This window comes from Aedes aegypti, chromosome 2 (genome assembly GCF_002204515.2).
Source record: "Aedes aegypti strain LVP_AGWG chromosome 2, AaegL5.0 Primary Assembly, whole genome shotgun sequence".
Classification (NCBI taxonomy): Eukaryota; Metazoa; Arthropoda; class Insecta; order Diptera; family Culicidae; genus Aedes; species Aedes aegypti.
Genome location: NC_035108.1, coordinates 164,274,216 through 164,294,728, shown reverse-complemented (window position 1 = coordinate 164,294,728; position 20,513 = coordinate 164,274,216). Strand labels below are relative to the sequence as shown.

At 37.8% G+C, this 20,513-nt stretch overlaps 1 protein-coding gene across 3 annotated transcripts in view; it reads left to right on the top strand.

Moving 5' to 3' along the window:
* Positions 1 to 20,513, top strand: part of LOC5572535 — a 214,087-nt gene that overhangs the window by 118,018 nt on the left and 75,556 nt on the right. For all 3 annotated transcript variants that reach the window (XM_021842996.1, XM_021842998.1, XM_021842997.1), the window contains 2 exons: positions 6,680 to 6,725; positions 14,293 to 14,525. In XM_021842996.1, coding sequence (XP_021698688.1) covers positions 6,680 to 6,725; positions 14,293 to 14,525 — 279 coding nt within the window. The remainder of the gene's footprint in view (positions 1 to 6,679; positions 6,726 to 14,292; positions 14,526 to 20,513) is intronic.

The window sequence follows — 20,513 nt, the reverse complement described above, 5'->3', positions numbered from 1 at the left end:
TATATCGAGTTACGTTATAAAGAGGTTACGTTATATCGAGGTTACGTTATATCGAGGTATTACTGTAACTCTACTTTACATAGCACACTACGACTGCAGGTCTTTAAACTCAAGCCGACTAGAAGGCGAGCCACCAGAAATTTGCTTAAATTGTTGTCACGACACGAGCCACTGGGTACTGTTTACTTGCGGACGATAAAAATGTGCAAAATTAGATGGAAAAGAGTATCCTGCATGCGCGAAATTAACCCGGTGCTCAATATTTAATTTGGTGCGGGTACGTGAAATGAATACGCTGTGGAATCGGTCTGGCGGCAAATATGAGTCCACAGCTCTTCCAACTTAACCAATTGGAGTTAGTCATATGGAATTTGACGATAAAATCATTTCGTGCCGGCTAAATTTGTACAAATGGAATGTTAGAAGCAAATAGGTATAAATACAGTCAACTCTTCATATCTCGATATTTAAGGGACACGAGTTAGGGAAGAATCAAGTTCAAAATCAGAGTAAATGCGATCCAAGTGACTGTCGAGGTAGCCATAAAAACTAACTTTTACTGTGGTTTTCTAACTCGATATCGAGATACGGAATATCGAGTAAGAGAGAGTTGACTGTACTTCTAACAGTAAAGATTACATGTCAGGTAAACTTCGTTCATGCGATATATAAATGAAGTAATGTAAATTTAAGTCTCAAATCATGTAAATTTAATAGATTACATGATTGATATAACTGAATTAAACATAACATGTCTTTGAAGTTTACATGACATATCATGTAAATATTCATGAGATACGTACGAAATATGTGCATTATATGTTCTAGAACTTTTCACGTTTCATTCGAACCTTGTACGATGTCATCTGAGAAAATATTAGTAAGTTTTTCGTTTTTTTTGCGTAAGATTTTAACCTCGCAAAGTCCTACGGAACTACGGAAAGTCCTACGCACAAAAACACCAAAGTAGGCTAGTTAAAGGATTCTTCTACTTGATGATGATGATGATGATGATGATGATGCCACATACCCCTATAGAGGTTTGAGCTAGACGATATATCTTTTAGGTGATTAATTATGATCAATGTTCACTAGATTTACAAGCAATATTCGGTCTGATTATTATAACAGGTGTAAACAACATCAGAAGTTTCCATACTATACAACAAAAAAATATCATAAATTTCAAAACACTGTTGGTCTCAACCATCAATATTCGTAAGCATTACTAGTGATCATAAAAGTCCAAAAAAAATCCAAAACATTGCCAGATTTGGTAACCCCGCAAGCTTATTTCAAAACTATGGGCATTATTCGTATTTTCAAGAAATTTCCGACATTCAACCAGATAACTTACTACTAATTAATGGAATCACCCAACAACCTAAATCTCCAATTTAGTTGATAAATAATCAAAAGTCATTTATACCTGTATACCGCGCGCGGGAGTCAAATATCTGTTGACTTCAAAAAAAAAGAGTAAACCATAACTACGTCAAAATATAAAAAATCCATCATCATCATTGAGGCGAACATTATAGTTTATTAGTGCCCCAATAATATAAAACAAAAAAATACAATTTAGTCCATACAAAATATCAGTAAATGAAAACTTCGTCAAGATATAAAATTCGTCTAATTCTAAAAAACTTATCAGAGAAGCTGTTCAAAAGGCAGCTTTGACGTGTGAAATACATAGTCTTTTGAACTGTGTTAGTGTTGTTGCACGTTTGATGTGTATAGGCATCGTATTTAAGACATTGATTCCTTTAAAAAAACAAAGAATTTTGTGAAGAACTGGTTAAAAAATACGGTGTTCTTATATCATCCGCGTTTCTAGTATTATATCTATGAACATCACTTCCTCTGTCAATTCGATCACACAAATATCGAGGCAACAATCCATTTACTACTTTAAAAATAAACACCATTGTGAAATACACAATTCTTTGCTTCACTTGTAGGGCATGGAATAAAAAGAGGAGGAAGTGAACCGGTTACATCTTAGAAGCAAACGCATTGTTTTATTCTGCAAACGTTGCAATCTTGATATTTGAGATTCATTTGCTAGAAACAAGATGGAGGGGCAGAAGTCTAGATGAGGAGAGATGATTGATTTATGCAACTGTATTTTACTTGCAATATTCAAATCGTTTTTCAAGCGGCAGAGAATTCCATACTTTTTGGCTATTTTCTTGATAACATTGTCAATACGACAGTCGAACTTTAACTTGTCATCAGTAATCACTTAAGATTCTACAAGAACATAAACAAAAAGGGTCCATCCGGGAAATCCGAGAAAAGCGAGAAAAACCCGGGAATTAAAAATGACCGGGAAAATGTGTATTTATGAGTTAATAAAAAGATAGTAAACGTTTAAGAACCCTGAAACATTTCTAGAAGGGTACTTAGAGATTCCTGGCAATGTCCTTGGTAAGATGAATGTTAGATTTTCATTTAACCCCTCTACCGGTAGCTTTATTTTATCCCACGAGAAAAAAAAATCAAATCGCGATAATTTTTTTGTTTCTCTGTATTTTTGCACTATTTTTTTACAAGTTCTCAAAAAACTCGTCTAGTTTAAGAAAATGTATCGATAATGATGATTGGTGATCTGATTTTGAAGATATTGCAATGTTCCGTTGGGGACCGATATTTTCCATATAAAATGTCTTAGGCGACCATTGCGTTTTACGTCAACTTTTCGAAAAAATAAAATGTGGGCTTACAATGCCATGTAATAAGGAGCCACTCATTTATAAAAATTATATAAATTAGTTAACTAATCTTTGAGATATCTGAAAATTACGATATGAGGTTTTTTGAAGTTTTCATGATCTTTATTTGGCCACCGTGGTTTCAATCACGTGGTTTTGAGACAGCCCTTAGCTTATTCAAATTCGGTCAGCGCTTGAGCTTATGTAAATTCGGTCAGCATCACTTGATGTGTAATATGATTAGTTAATGCATGATCCCCAAAGTTGACAAAATATTTTAAACTGACTATAAATTTTTGACAAAATCTGTGGAAAAAACTCCTGAGGTCTTAGATAAACGTCTTAATTAATTTTTCAAAATTGCTAGAAGAAATAATGAAGCAGTACTTCAAAGTAATCCTTGAGAAATCTCTGGATAATTCATGAAGCAATTCTTACAGAAATCTTTTTGCCATTAGACTGTCTGGACATTGGATGATTTTTACATGAAATGATCATATTTTTGTTGATAATTTGTTCTTCGATTCGTAGAAAAGTCTAGGAAATAATGTAAAAAACTTTAAAGAATATGTGTCAAAATCACGGCAGCTACCGTGTCTTGGAATGTAAGAACGATTCCGCCCTTGTATCGTTCCTGTCCTTGTATCGAATCTTCATCAGTACTCGATATTACCTAATCAATTGAGTAAATTTTGAAAATTGTGTTTCAGTGTTTACAAATCCAATGTCAGTTGTAACACTTTCGCGACTGACACACCGATTGTCGAGCCCTGAAGAAGGTCCGATTCAAGGACCGAAACGCCGGCGAATCATTGCATATCTTTCACAGTCAACATATTGGGGCTGTTTTTTTCCATGATTGTCAGAATAACTTTAAGGTGCTTCAAATGATTACAAATTCAATTAACGTTACTTTTTTACGAAGTAAATTCGATTTACGTCACTTTTTTACGAAGTAAATTCAATTTACGCCTCCGTTTTTACAAAGGGCGTAAATTGGGTTTAGATAATAAAGTAGGGAATTATGTAATGAAACGATGAGTTGCGCAGAAAACATGTTATTTATGTTATCAACTTATGCTTTGTAGTTTAGTTCATACGTGATTAACCGATAAAATATTATATCACATTGTTCATTATAAGGACTGTGACGAACTAAACTTGGAAAATTCAAAGTCCAGTATCTGTTTTCTTAGCTTAACTTCCACCCTTTAAATATAATTGAAGTTTAAGTATATGCCTCAAAATTATTGTCCCACGAAAGAATGTTCTAAATGTAAATCTAAATAGATCCCCTCTAAAAAAAATGTGTGTGGACAATCACGAGCTTCCTGAAACATAGTTCTTCATATCAACGAGCATAATTTGTTACATATTGAATAATTTTCAATTTAGTACAATCAGGTATTCTATTAGGCACATGGTTGGGGTGCGCTAAAGGAATAGGGCGATATTCAAACCGACTACCATTCTTCCATTCCACTGACAAAATTTCCATCGACCACTCATTTGACGATCATTTCAAATTCGTCATGTTACAAATCACACAACCAGAGGCACGCGCACAGTTTTTCTTCGCGTTTGAAGTTTCACACTACCGCCATCATGGTGCACGAAACACCTTTTCTTGCAACATACTCACCAGATGATGGTAGTGTAAACTGAGCGATGTATTTTGAAGAAATTGGTTCTAAGTGTTACGTCTGTTTGTCTGTGGTATCATTGTACTTGCCACACGATATACGAATACAAAAATGCAAATTTGGCAAAGGAAGCTCTCAGTTATTAGCTAAGAAAGTGCTCATAAGAACACTAAACTGTGAAGCGGTCTATGCCCTAGTGGGGACGTAATGCCACCAAAAAGAAGAACAAGTGCTTAGCTGAATCAACACAGTGTGTAAAATTGATTTGACAATAAATTTGACTTTAAAACAAATTTTGAATCAACAATTCGTAAGTTAACATACTCTTGAATATTTTAGGTAGTAGTAATATTGACATGAATAAATTATTCTCCGTGTCATTATTTAATGCCAGCAACAATCACTAAAAACAAAATACAAATATATTTTCAATTGAATTTAAAATTTTAAATTTAAGTTTGTATCAAAAAATAATTCATAAGTATTTCTGGAAGCTACAATTGGAATTTTAAAGTCTAATTTTCTGTTTTCTAAACATTTAACATAGTATATGTCACAAGTGATATATTTTATAAATTATACCACAAAAAAGCTGTTGTCTATAAAACATTGAATCATCTAGGTATATTTTTAAAATATCTCATTTATTGCATTGAATGTTTACAACTTTTTTTCCGATACAGTCCTTAAGTTATTTTTAGGTCGAATTAAAACAAATATTGAAACTCAAATAGAAGTAACGCATAAAAACTCTGGCAAGCCTCAAAACGAAATTCTATTAAATGTTTGCTCGTTGCGTACCGCAACCATGGCACCTCCATAAAGATCGGACGTTCTCGGTCGGTCTGCAACATAAAATGAAATGGTTGTAGACCATTTCCACCATAGCTCACATTCGCCCAATTTCAACAAAGTCACGACTTTGCCCCAGGTCGGCTTCGCTATAATTTATATGACCGCCATAGCAGCGGCATGATCTGTTTTGCCACGAATTTCATGAAGTACCGCCCAGCCTACCTACTCTCATATGGTCCCGCTTCGTACGAGCATGATTTCAAATTTGCAACACCCTCCTTCGTTCAAATCGGAATACGGTTAATTTCTTGGGGTGTCTGGAATAATTATAGTTTTCATTGGCGCCAATTTGAGGTTTTTAACAATTGCCTATTTCGGATGCCGCCAACTGAATGATGCGTTCGTGAGAAGGCCGTTCAATACCGTAAAACGGGATAACATTGATCCGAGTGACCTCGTAAAAAGCTCGAATCAGAGATATTTTGTTGGAACATGTAAATTGAGTTTCGTTCATGCGTTAACTTTCATCTTTCAGAATTAATGCAGGATTTTGGAATACACTATCGAAGATTTATGCCTCCCTTCATTCTGCATATAAATTTTCTCTCCATATCTCGATGTGGTTTTGTTGATTTTTCGTTCCCAATTTTCTCTCCACATGTCGATAAGCACTTCATCAAAGGATACTAGACCAGATTTTCGTGATTGAACAAAATTGAGGTGCGTGAAAGGACGTCTGCTTGTTTATTATTATTCCTATTTTCCTAACAACGGATCGGTTTTCAATCTAGTATTCATTAAAAACTTGTTCTATGTCTCGATCTCTCCCTATCTCGATGGTCCCTTCGATATCGAGATGTGGAGAGGCGACTGTAGTTCAAAAAGTAGGATTCCCTTTGGAAATTGTCTACCTTTGGGCTATTGATTTAAAAGTCTTTGACCTTCATATTTAGCTTCAGAGGCCATGAATTTAGTTTGTAACGATATTTAAAATACCACAACTTAAACAATCGTTGATGATCAATGTTATTACAATTCGATTATGTTTAAAAGTTTCAAGAATAAAAAAATAGGTTACGTAAAATAGTTATGTGCAATTATTTATTACACATTCAAAAGATTTTTTTAAGAAATATCAACAAGAACTGATCAATATTACCACGGTTTATGGTACCTACTATGCATCCCGCAAACTGTGGCTGGATCGACGTTCGATGCGAACCGATTATTTTTTTTATAATGAGCATAATAGATTCGTAGTTGCCCACGGACCAAATGAAATCAATGACCGCCGCTTCGCCTCGTATGGGTGTGGAAGGCAAACGAACTTTCAAGTGGCCTGGTAGCGTTACAAATGGGCGCACATTTTGAATTTTTCCTATTTGTATTTTTAAAGGTTGTGCGCTCTGTTGTGTTGCGATACCGATGAAAAAGGCACAAATTGCCATCCAACCCCCTTCTGCTCCGCAATTTAATGAGGTGCCACTACTAATAAGTGTTTTCTTTGATTTTTCTTTCTTTCAGACAATAGCTACTTTCACGCGATGTGCTCAGATTCCTTCCATTAAACGTAAGTACCTATATCAATCGACACAGTAATGAACATTAGAAGGTGTAAAATGTTGTTTTTGTACTTGACGCCAAACCATTAGGAAGTTGTGAAGAGTAAATCAAAACCGCTTTGCTATTGAACATTGGTATTCATTTTGTTAGCTGTCGACCAAGGCAACTCAAAACCAAACGGTTTATGCGCGTAGAACAACGAAGATAGTTATGGTTGCGTTTACCAAAACATAGAAGAATAATTTAGAGCAATAAGTTTGACAAATACGTTGCTCAAAACTAGTATAGCATAGACTCGCTGTACATGGCAATGGTTGCTAAAGCCTGATTTGCTGCTGAACAGGAATTGTTAAGGAAATTTCTCGCCTTCTTCCTTGCAGAAATTTTCTACAGCAACTCCCGTTTGAACTGACATTTCTTTTCAACTGCGTACTGCGATCAGAAAAAAGCGCTTTCTTGAGCGATTCCTTGCAGGAACTTCCCATGCATCAAGATAGGCCTAGAAATTACTTGTCAGCAGCGAATCAGGCTTAAAGGCTGATTTGCTGCTGACAAGAAAAGTAATCGCCTATTTCGATGCGTGGGAAAATTCTTCCAAGAAATGATCAAGAAAATCACTTTTCTTTGATCGCAGTACGCAGTTGAGAAGAAATGTAATTTCAAATGAAGCTCTTTGTAGGAAATTTCTTGACCCGTTCCGTCAAGGAATTTCTTTACTTTTCTTAAGCGAAACAGCATACTCAGCTTAAGAATTGAAATTGGTAAGAATTGAATTTTGATCCAAATGAAAAAGGGATGAGACATTTTAGCAGATGTGCATATAAGGGTGATGTGCTAATATCCATCGCATGATGCTTTGATCAATGCGAAAGTGATACAACCCAAAGTTAAACTATTCTTTCCCTAGATGATATTCGCATTGTGTACTAAGATTTTATAAATCTTAATATTCATTCATTTATTTAGTTAACATCTGAACAGATAACACTGAATCAACAATTGCACGCCACAATAACAGGTTCGTGGCCGAAATTCTCATCCTCGGTTCTGCCCCACGCTCGCCAAATCGGTACGCCCTTGATCCGCCCACCTAGCTCGCTGCGCTCCACGCCTTCTTGTACCAACGGATCCGAAGCGAACACCATCTTCGCAGGGTTGCTGTCCGGCATTCTGGCAACATGCTCTGCCCATCGTATCCTTCCAGCTTTGGCCACCTTCTGGATACTGGGTTCGCAGTTGAGTTGGACGAGCTCGTGATTCATCCTTCTCCGCCACACACCGTTTTCCTGCACATCGCCAAAGATCGTCCTAAGAACCCAACGTTCGAACACTCCAAGTGCTTGCAAGTCCTCCTCGAGCAACGTCCACGTTTCATGCCCGTAAAGGACTACCGGCCGTATGAGCGTTTTGTACATGGTACATTTGGTGTGGGTGTGAATCTTTTTTGACCGCAGCTTCTTGTAGAGGAAATAGGCCTTTTCATGTGACAGATCCGTCTATGCATTTGTTTACATCGGTGGAGGACCGGTGCTAACACGGGCCTGTCATTTTCCTAGAAGAACTGTCAATGTGCTTCCCGATCAGCTGATTTGAGACGTCATGTGAATAGGCCTATAGTAGTCCCGACTTCCACTGATGACGCGCCTCCGTATTTCACGGCTACCATCTCGAACGTATCCCCGTTTATCGTAACACTGCTACCTAGGCGATCCCTGTCGCGCACGGCCCCACCAACTAGCATGTACTTTGTCTTGGCCGCATTCACCACCAGTCCACCCTTTGCTGCCTCGGGTTTCAGGCCGGTGTACATGTCTGCCACCTTTTCAAATGTTCGGCCGACAATGCCCATATGATCCGCGAAGCAAACAAATTGACTGGATCTCGCAAAAATCGTACCTCGGCTGTTAAGCCCGACTCTCCGCATAACACCTTCTAGCACATTATTGAACAACAGGCACGAAAGTCTACCTTCTCGTAGTCCTCGACGGGATCCAAACGAACTGGAATACTCGCCTGAAACCTTCACACCTTCACGAACTGGAATACTCGCCTGAAACCTTCAATAACGTTTTTCACAAGCATCGGATTGATTTGCGATCTTCGGCAATGTTTTTCATCGTAGAAATACCTATCGAGGTCTGTGTTCAGAATTTTTATAGAGGACAATGGGCGACCTCTGGCGATTTTTATTTGTAAAAGTAAGTTTTCCCATAGTAAATCCCATACAAACTTTGAACGGCTGGCGCTAAAATATTGTTTCTCCGATCGAGCTGAAATTTTTCACAGTTGTTATGGGACCTAAATGCAATCCAAAAAGTGGACTGGAGCGAGAATCTAAATTTTTCATATAACCGTGTCCCAGGCTAATGGGCATATTATCCCTTCCTTCCACTCCTTCGGTAGCTGTTCTGTTTCCCAGATTATGCCTGTCAGTCGGTGCAGACAAATGGCCAGCATTTCCAGGCACATGTTTATGAGTTCAGCTCCGATACCATCCTTACCAGTAGCTTTATTGTTCTTGAGTTGTTTTTCGGCTTTTTTTCTCCCGAAAGAGGCTGTTGCCGTTTCCGTCTATAACGTTCCAACTTCTGTCGGGTCCTTTGCTGCAGCATGACCGCCCGCGCTGCATTCTTCTCGTCCAGAATCTACCTACGTTCCTCGTCGAACCAATCCTTCCATCGACTCTATCCCACGTACCCGATATTGCTCTCAGCTGCATTGTTGATAGCTGCTTTCACTGTTCTCCAGCAGTCCTCACGAGGGGCATCATCCAGTTTTCCAGAGTTTTGGGCGCAGTCTACCCATCACTAGATAGTGGTCAGATTTGATGTTGGCACCATGATAGGTCCTGACGTCGATAATGCCAGAGAAGTGCCGCTCATCAATCAGAACTTGGTCGATTTTGGATTCTGTCTGCGGCGATGATCTCCAGGTGTATCAGGCCCGCTTCGTATTCTCTCGTTAATTATTCGTTGCTTGATTTGTTTTACGGCTGGCTTGCAGGGCCTGACACCAACCCCTAGATTTTTAGAGGACCGTTCCTCCTGAATTTTCGGAGGACCATAGTGCGCAATTTAGCTTAGAGTCCTTCTCTGGCACTCGGACGATGATCCGCCCCTGACATGGGGAACAGACGCTGTTGTGACCGGAGGTGACCCATTTCGCATAAAGACGTTTCGCATAAGGACGTTTCGCATAAGGACGTTTGGCATAATAGACGTTTCGCATAAAGCAGTTTCATATAAGAACAGGTGGCATTTTAAAGAAGGCATACAATTCTCTTTATGCCAAACGTCCATTTTGCGAAACGTCCATCCATAAAATTATGCGAAATGTCCTTATGCGAAACGTCTTTATGCAAAACGTTCCGCCCCCGTTGTGAGCCGCTCCCAACATAGAGTACAGACTCCAGGTTTGCAGAAGCAAAAGCAAAAGCAAACCTCCCTTCTCCATCAGCATACGACCAAATTTCCCACCGAGGCACAGTGGTTTAAAATGCAAAATACACGATCATCAACTTTTTCAGAGTCAAAGGGTGAAAGTTTGGATATACTTTGTTCGGCAAAGTTACTGTACATGTTAAGGCGAAGATGAATCGAAGCCTAACCTAAAATTTTCAAGAGCATGAATCTGGAGAACCAGATATCCAATTGATAACTTGGTCGATTTGTCACTAGCTGGTGGTGACCAATCGATACAGTTTTCAGCTCAACCGGATGCTTGGTTCTCCAGATTTGTGCTCTAGAAAATTTGAGTTTTGGCTTCGATTCATCTTCACCTTAAGCAGCAAATTTTGGGATTAAGAAATTTTAGATCAATTTACTCATAAGCTTGATAAAAATTTTATTTTCTGTATTTGTCGATGAAAGCATTTGGTGTCTTCGACAAAGTTTTTGGAAATGTTCAATAAAGAAAACTTGTCGAAGACATTTCTCCTCTATCTAGGATTTATAGCGATTTTATATAAAAAACCACTTCAAAAGTACAAATATTCACTTAACTTTTTTCACAGCGATTTTCATGGCTTACAATGTTCTAGCACTATGTATATATTTTCAAAATACAAAACTTTGCTGAACACACCAAGATAAAACAATCATTTTTTCTATGAGTTATAAGCATTTTTTTATAGAAAATTTACGTTTTTACACTAAAATATCTCGAAAAGTTGCAAAAAGATACAAACATTTAAAAGTGACAAAGACACGCGCAGACACGAATGAGTCTACCTTGAAAACAATGTATAAATGTTGGCCTTTCTAATGCATATAAATTTTTTTGCAACTTTTTGCAACTTCTCGAGTTGAACTAATCTACGATGACGTCACGCTGCACTTCCAGTGGGAAGAAAACCTTTGCTGCGGGCCGTGTTTACATAAAATGAACGATTTCGCTACACAATGATGAAGAGATGATGATGAAGATGAAGATTATGTTTAGCTTTTCGGTAGTTGTTAAACTTCCACTCGGCTGGTTAGCCGTAAACCACGATTCATAATTAAAAACAAGTATTTATCGAGCAACGGACTCATGTTCCGTAACCGGTCGTTTGAGAACGTCGCGACCCATTGGAAGTCCACACTATAGAAACCTCAGCCAGTGCAGTTGCTGGCTAGTGTAGTGTGCTATTCCTATACCTAAAAAACAATGCGCTCTCGGGCTAGGCATTGGATATATATAGAAAGCGTTGTGTTTGGATGGACATCTAATTCTTCCGAAAGAGGTGCACTTTGCGAAAAAGAACCACGTGATTATTGAGCTGAAATCGAATTCAGGTTAACTTCTGCTTTCATGAGTCCTCTCATGGCGTAGTGGTAACGCGCCCCAACTAGAGATCGGGGAGTCGTGAGTTCGATTCTCACTGAGAAGACGTGTAACTTTTTTGCAAATCTTCACATCAATTTGTCCATCTAATCCAATTGCAAATTATATGTAATGTTTAGCTTTTCGGTACATATTTACAGTTTTTAGTTTTTTGATGTCGAATTTCGTTTTAGACAATAATGAAACTTTTGTACAAAGTCATGGTTCAGCTTCTCTAATCTTATACTGTTGATCAACTTGAAATGTCTTATGTGCGTTAAACTGGAAAACAATCAAGAAAGGCATGAACAATTAAGAAAGTACTTCGTTTTTGAATTTAATAACACAGTATCATATTTAATGTTACATACTTTTCATAAGAGAATTATTCAATTACCTCCTACACTGAAATCATTGTAATTTGCATCTAGATTGTACCGTTCAACAGAATTGTACTAGATTCAATAGATTGATATCGGAAAAAATGATTTAGCAAAGAATCACGGACCGCATCAAATATGAAAAATCATCTTCTGTGAGATGTAATAGCAGTTTGTTGTTAAAACATTTGAACATTATAACGTTACTGGAATTCCATTTAAGAGGGCAGGATCCGTTATCAATTTGAAAATTTTCAAAAGCAGTATTTTTGTTCAAAAATTGAAAGTGTACATAAAAATGTGTCCACTGTGTAGTGGTTATGGTAAGAATGTCAAATAAAATGGGATGATATTGTTGAGTTTGTACAGGATCAAAAATTAACGTAAAATAAACGAAGGCTTGCTTCGGATTGAAGCGAGCCCAATACAGAAAAACGACTTGAAGCCGACGCGTATAAAATCGTGTGGTGTTCGGAAAATGATAAACGCAACGCGAGTGATTTGCGTGTGGTTAAATATGTAGTGGTGAAGCTTCGGAGATAAAGCTCCGAGATAGCACCTAGTTGATTTGCTTGAGCGAAATTGTGATCGTTGGCGTGAGTTGATTCATTCTGGTAACTATTGCGGTAACGAATAGATGTTGATTTGATTCCGTCATCTTTCGTTTACTACACACTGTATTCTATTCTCCTACCGAAACACGGTGAATAAATTTCAGTTTTGAACAGAAATAACTGCTGTTGAAGTTTTGATGATGACAATTATTACGATGACGGATCCTTGAACGTTTTTCTGTTTAAAATTATTGTTTCTGATGGTTATGCCCCAAAAAGAGCGTAACCCTATGTTTTGTCAAACTTTAGATTCAAAACTTTGCCCAGAGTTTTACAAACACTAGGCAAACCAACTCTGAACCAAGTTTTGATGGTATATTTCTGATTATCACGGTAAACGAAAAACAGTTCGAACATCATCGTTTTTTTTTAATTCGTGGACCTATACTTTCAAAAAAGCGTAAATTCTAAACTGGCCTTACGATTTTTTTTTTCACATGTTGCTTATCCATAGAAAACGACCGGTGAGTTCAGATTTGATTGAGATTTTTGTCTAATAAAAACGGTCTGGAGAATATCGGGTAAAACTAACCATCACCAGGAAAAATCAACTTTTTTCATTTATAATTGCCAACATTTGTTTAGTATTTGAAGTCACCTTATTTGAGATTTCTTAGGGTTTTTTTGAAACCTTATTTGAGTTTTCTTATGGATTTTAGAAAAAAAGCCTTTCACTTTGGATGTAAGTAATCAAGTGACTCGACTGAACATCGAGAGCGGAATGTATTCAGAATTTTTATATAACAAATATGTGTTCATATCGCACCACATCATTCCCATTTGTTTTTATTATCGAAAGCAAAGATGTTCTACTTCGATCTGGTCATTTCGCAAACATCACAGGGCATTAACTTTTTGAAAGTCATTTTTGCACCTTACTTTTTTCGGCTCTGACTTTCTTATTTTACCAGGTAGAATAAACTCAGTTATTTGGAAATGGAATTTGAATCCCCAAGTTTGATTTTTCTCATTTACACTCAGCTGGCAAGCCGTAAACCACGAATCATAATTAAAAGTAATGTCACAAAGTTTATTTACAAACTGAATTTTTGGAACAACTTAATGACAAGTTTCGATTTGCGAAGAATGTTACGCTGTTTTCATATGCTTCCCTAGATTTTTAACTTCATATGTCATCTATTTCTAGTAATCAACAACCATGACACATGGTTTGTAACGTCCATATGTGTTCTTGAAAAGAATGTAGTAACAGTACAAAATTAACTGATTTATTCTAGCATGCTTCTGAACCTCAATAACCGGCTTGAATGCGGAAAGACGTACCGGAATGAGGTCTATTCATACCATTAGCGAAACCGGCACCGAAAGGCGGCATCAAGTAATAAGTAACACTATCTACCATGATCACATTGGCTGGGCTGGTTGTGAACGATGGGCTGTGCGCTACGGAGAAGATTTATGAGATCACGAGCTAGCTTTTTTTTCCTCTAGTAACTAACATCATGCACCGATCCATGCTAACCACCATCTAAGCTAAAGAGCTCAAAGTTGTTTTACCAAGGCATGAGGAGGCTGCAAGAATTAAAGCAATTTTCAACAATGTTCTTATGCGACTCGTCGTTTAATCTTCCCTTCTCCTTAGCCTCTCGTTAACTGTGTCTAGCTCCGAGAATCTCCAGTCCGCCTTCGGGGAAGTTCAACGTTCGCGGCAAAGATCTGAACCTCTGCTGTCTAATTCAGCCAGCGGTAAAACGAGAGGCGTAACCGAGAACTGATATGTGATTCCTTTTTTCTTCTTCTATCCTCCTCCTCTCAGGATCTGCCACGATATTCACCAAAGAACCCACAGTGCGGATACAATGTCTATCGGGTTCGATGCTGATCACGATCAAGGATGCACCCGCTAACCTGAACGGTCAGTTCAGTGGGATGGTGTATCCGAAGGGGTTGGCGAAAAACTCAACCTGCCTCACCGAGTACCGGGATCAGGAGGGACCGCTGCGCTACAAACTGCCCCTCAAGAGTTGCAACACGATGCCCATCGAAACGGTAAGTTATCTTCCCAGTTATGTTCAATCACGCTCAGGTCCGGATTTGAGGGAGAGTAAAGAAGGCAAATGTTCCGTGCTCCCCGATCAGAAGAGCTTCCGAGGACGCAAAACAAAAATGTGTTTTCAATAAATTCTCTGTGGACAAATTATTCTATCTTTCAAAGTCCATTTTTCCATAACATTTTCCAACAAGGGTCAATTAATTACTTGAAAAGATATTTTCTACTACAGATTTAGAATTAACTTCGAGTAAAATTTACTGAGTACTTGAAATATATGTACCCAAAATACCCATATTTAGTGGGTTTCGAGTGATTTTCACAAACCGGAAGTCGCCATCTTGGATTCAAAATGGCGTAAAATATCGATTTCCGTCATCTACTCATCGGTCCCGTTTTAAGTGATTTTCACAAACTGGAAGTCGCCATCTTGGATTCCGAAATGGCATCAGACATCGATTTCCGTTATCTACCCATCGGTCCCGTTCCAAAAATACTTGTAATTCGTGGGTGTCAAGTTATTTTCACAAACCGGAAATCGCCATCTTGAATTTAAAAATGGCGTCAGACTATGGTTTACGTCATCCCTATGGACCAGTGCACGAGTTCACTATTTGACGTTTGAGCGGTGCCGTGTTATTTATGTGGCCATGGTAACGAGTGAATATGGCACCGCTCAAATGTCAAATTAGTGAACTCGTGCATTAATTTATTGATACCCTTGAGAAGTACCACGGATAAACCCCACCTCATCGCAAAACTTCTCGAGAAAAAACGAAAAGCTTTATTACGCCTCCAATTCTTTCTACGCTCAAAATTCGAACTTACGCTCCCTCTTTTTACGCTCCAAATTCCAACTTACGCTCCCCCTTTTTAAGCTCAGAATTCCAACTTACGCTCCCTCCTTTTGCGCTCCGGTTCTTTTTGCGCTCCCCCAGTTAGGGGCGCAAAAAGAGGTTTGGCTGTATTTGAAAAGACTGCCGATCAATTGGAGAAGAATTTATAGCACATAATTAATTAGTTTGGTACCTCAAATCATTTGAAATTATGATAATTATGAGCTCAGATATATTCTTTGAAATTGACTTCCGTTTAAAACAGATTATTCAGGGTAGTGGATTTGGGTAAAAGTAGCTACAAAGTTTTAGTATTCGTGATATTAACTCAATTTGGAAGTGAAAGAAGTTCATAATCTCAAACTTTTAATTCAAAATAATTCTCAAATTTTAGATAAAATCATGTTTTTTGTTTAAGGTGAATATGAATCGAAGCCAAACCTTCAATTTTCAAGAGCACGTATCTGGAGATCCAAAAATCCGTTTAAACTGAAAACTGAATCGATTGGTCACTAGCTGGTGGTAATCAATCGATTAAGTTTTCAGCTAAAACGGGTGTTCGGTTCTCCAGATTTGTGCTCTTGAAAATTTGAGCTTTGGCTTCGATTCATTTTCACCTTAAAAACATGAAAAACCATGTTTTTTAGCAAATTTTACAGCCCAAATAAAAACTGGTTTATAAGTAAATATTGGTTCAAATTTTAACCTTGGCGCTTTGAATAACATTGACGTTTACTTCATTGTTAAAACACAACGAACGTTATATATTTTAGGCACAAAAATGGCAGATAGGAACATTCACAAAGGTACACGGAAAACAAAATTCATCCAAAATTTGAGTTCAAATCAAGTTTTGTGGCAAACTTTACGAAAAAACGAGAAAATATGTTTTTGGACTAGAACCTATACAAAACATTTGGAAATTGATAAAATATATGTTTGAGACCCATGTTTGAGCGTTTGGTGCAAAAATTTGGAATAGGGCTTTGAAGCCTTATTAATTCAACATGTCAGTTTGTGACATGGCGAAATGCGTTTAATTATGTATTAAGGGCCCCCTTTATTAGATCTGACCCATGCCCTTCATAACCCAAATCCAGAACTGATCACGCTTAAATTAAGCAACACGAATGGAGTACTATTCTTACAAAATAGAACTCGTCTGAATCATCACTTCATGTGTGTACTATAAACACATTATGAAAAAACTGCTATTTTAGGACCGACGAATGCCCGATCCTGATACAAATTTTGTGGTTTACGTTGGTTAACATACCCTTTATATTCTGTTAAGTTAAGTCAATACAGCTCTAGTTGGGTACGAATTTCATGCCATTTCGGCCAACTACTGAACTCGACCATTGATTTTTATAAATATTTACAGATGTTTTCAGAGAAGTAAAATATTTTTTTTCTATTTATTTATTTATTATTTATGATCATGCTACAAAGCAATAAGAATAATACTTACAATCCCTATCAAACCAGTGTTCCTTAAAAGCGACGTTAGAGCTTATTGAAATAGCTATTTAAATTAGTCGAGTTACATTATTGAATTCAGTTTAGAGAAAGTTCTACATGAATACTATCGAACAATGAATTGATCAATATTAGATTTTATATAAAATATAAGGTTACGCCTGAATTGTTGAATCGTTCGAGCACTCTTGATTTCTTCTGGTAATCGATTGTATGTTGCCGGCCCTAAATTTTGAAATCTTCTTCTTCCAACTTCCGTTCTAAAGCCAGTTCTCTGCAGCAAATCAGCATATCGAGTCTGACGGTGATGTGCAGCAGCATTAAAGTTACAGTTATGATGCAGATTGAGATTGTTTAGGATTTTAAACATTATCGTGGCTGTTCGCATGGTGTACAGTCCTTGTATTGGCAGAATATTATGTTCAGTAATGCTATAAAGCTGATTTGTTGGGTGCAGGTAATCCAGTTTAAATATTGCTTTAACACATCTGTTTTGCTGAACTTGGATGTCTTTAAGGTATGTGTTGAAGGTTGTACCCCAAGTCGTTATACCATATTGATACCGACTATGGATAAAAGCGAAATATATTTTTAGTAGGACATGTTGTGGCACATATTTCGACAGCTTTCTTAGAATTCCACACAACGATGCGCAGTTATCAACAGTATTTCGTGTATGGCAATCCCAACATAGCTTGTTGTCAATGTAGATGCCCAAGTATTTATAATACGAAACTTCTTCAATCGTTACGCCATTTACTGTCAACGTTGGATGAGGTGTAGCGTGGTTCTCTCTAGCTCCAAAGACCACTAAATTTGTTTTGTGCAGATTTAATGATAGTAAATTGTTCTCTAGATATGCCGTTACCAGACGCAAATCGTTTGACATGTCTGCAAATAGTTCTGTAACGGAGTTGCTCTTATACATGATTGCAGTATCATCGGCGAACAGTCTAGGGTGTCCTTTAATTTGGAGCTTTGCAATATCATTGATGTAGATAAGAAACAGCAGAGGTTCAATATTACTGCCCTGAGGCACTCCACAGTTACTGCTACGGTACTCACTACTAATCCCGGAGACTCTTACTTTTTGTTGAAGATTCAGCAGATAACTTCGCAACAGATCATTAGCAACGCCACGTATGCCATATGCGTCTAGTTTTTTTAGAAGAATCGAATGGTTAATCGTATCAAAGGCCTTTGAGAGATCTAAGAACACTACCCCAGCTGCCGATTTTTCATCCATACAATTCGCAATATCGTCGACTAACTCCAAAACAGCTACTTCTGTTGAAGATCCATGTCTGAATCCAAATTGTTTGAGCAGGAAGAACAGATATAGGCCGATAGTTGCTGGGATCACCACCTTTAAAAATAGGGTAAACGAGCGCCTTTTTCAAACAGTCGGGATAGATTCCAGAAGTAAGGCTATGGTTGAAGCTGGTGCATATAATTGGGGAGAGGACATCACTGTATTTCTTAAGCGCTGATACTGGGAATCCATCAACTCCAGTTGCTTTAGAGCTGTTTAACACTCGTATGATGTTGGATACTTCGGTTGGTGAGGCAGTTCGCCGGAATATAGATTGACCGCAAGTGTCCATAGTATTGAATTTGTTAATATTACCGTCTGAATTAAGGCAGCTAGCAGTACTATCTCCAATAGATGAAAAGAAGTTGTTGAACGCATCTCCAAGATCTTCGGGCTTAGTAATCTCAGTATCATCCACTATAAGCGTTTGTTGCTTAGTTGAATCAAGTTGATTTCCTAGCATATTGTTAATCCGGTTCCATAACTGCTTGGGATTGTTGGTCGAAAAAAGTTGTTGGTAGTATGCAGATTTGGCACGACGTTTAGCATCTGCCAGTTTTTTATTTGCATAAGTTAACAGATCTTTGACGTGCTCATCTTGGCGATTTCTCTTCCACCTTTGAAAAAGGTTGTTGGAGATTCTACCCAACTTCCAAATGTCCAGATTAAGCCAAGGGCATACATTCCTCTTGACTTTGACATTTACCGATATCTGCGTAGTAAACGATTGCTTTAGCTGCATGAAACGATCCGTAACTGCCAATAGTCGTTCGTTAGGTTGCAAGCATGAGAAGTCAGTGGCTTCCAGAAACATGCGGAAGTGCAGGTCTATTTGCTGGTGGAGTACGATAGACTTGGTAAGTTTTTGACTGACTTTCATAGTTGCAGTTTCAAAATGAGTCAAAATATAACAATGATCACTAAGTTCGCAATCCATAGTGAAATTTGTTATTCGTCCAGATACATCAGAAGGACAAACCACATGATCAAGCACGTTGTTACTTATTGGGCGAGTACTGTGAGTATTAGTTACAACCATGTTGTAAGAAGCCAATAGCTGCAAATATTTTTGAACTCCACGTGATTCTGTGTTATTTATGGCAAGATTCATATCTCCGAAGATCAAACAAGGAGTATCCAGGTCTGCAGACAATATCACACGTTCAAGAATAGAGATAAATCTATCGGTTTCAAATCCAGGAGGACGGTAGATTCCATGAACCTTCATGTCAGTCTCCAAAATAACAATTTCAATATGATGCAATCCGTTATCCTCCATGTTGGATATCACTTCGAAGCTGATTCCATCTCTGATGAAGATAGCAAGCCCTTCAGATGAGCTGCTTCGAGAAGAAAAAGTACTCTTAAATCCAGGAATGTTATAGTACTTGCTTCTGTCACTTCTTATCCAGGTCTCTCCAATTATAAGGATATCAATGACAATGGGAAGATTTAGCAGAAAAACGCAAAGAGAATCCAGCTTTTCCATTCGGTTGATTCCGCGAATGTTAATTTGCAACGTATTGAGGCCATTGAGAGTGCCAGGTGTAAAAATTGCATCCAAAGAATTAGTGCGATGATTTTTTGCCAGGTTGTTCGAATTCATTGGAGGAATATTTTTTATATGAAACTGTTAGTGTTATCAGCAGCTTCAATTTTGGGCACTCAAAATAAGTTTCCTCAGGTCATCACGTGATCGAACTTTAACCGGGTAGGAATCCTCATGAAACTTTACGAATATTACGCCATCACGCCTAGGCCAGACGTAACGGAATTTATGCAAAGGTTGTAGCGTTTTGAGCTCACGAAAGATTTCCATCGCGAGTGGGGAAAGATCGTCTCTGATGAAAATCTTATTGGTCCAACCATTGGGCCACCGAATTCCGGATATCATCGATGCAGTCAGGGGACCAAATTTTTGCTTCTTTTCTATTAGACGTTCCTTAGCATGCACGTCTTTGAATACGATTCTTATTGGGCTGATCTCAGTTTTAGATGAAGGTAATCTAGTACACGAAACAATAGCATTGGCCTCATCGATACCAAGAGTATTGCATGTCATGGTAACAAGAGTTCTGGTATTCTCGTTTGGCACCCGAGGTACCCCTAACAGAATGGCGTTTGAAGACAATTCTAATCTTCGCCGGAGGTCTAATGCAGTTTCCTGTTTTTCGACCGCATTCGAAACTGTATCTGTTTTTGACAAAATTAACGCTAAGTCTTTCCTCAAACAATCATTTTTGATTGTGTAATTGTGTAATATAGATAATTTTTTAATTGTGTAACATAGATAATTTGACAAATTTAACTCAAGAGTAACTTTTGAAAAAAGCCTTTTAATTTTTGCATGTAATTGATTT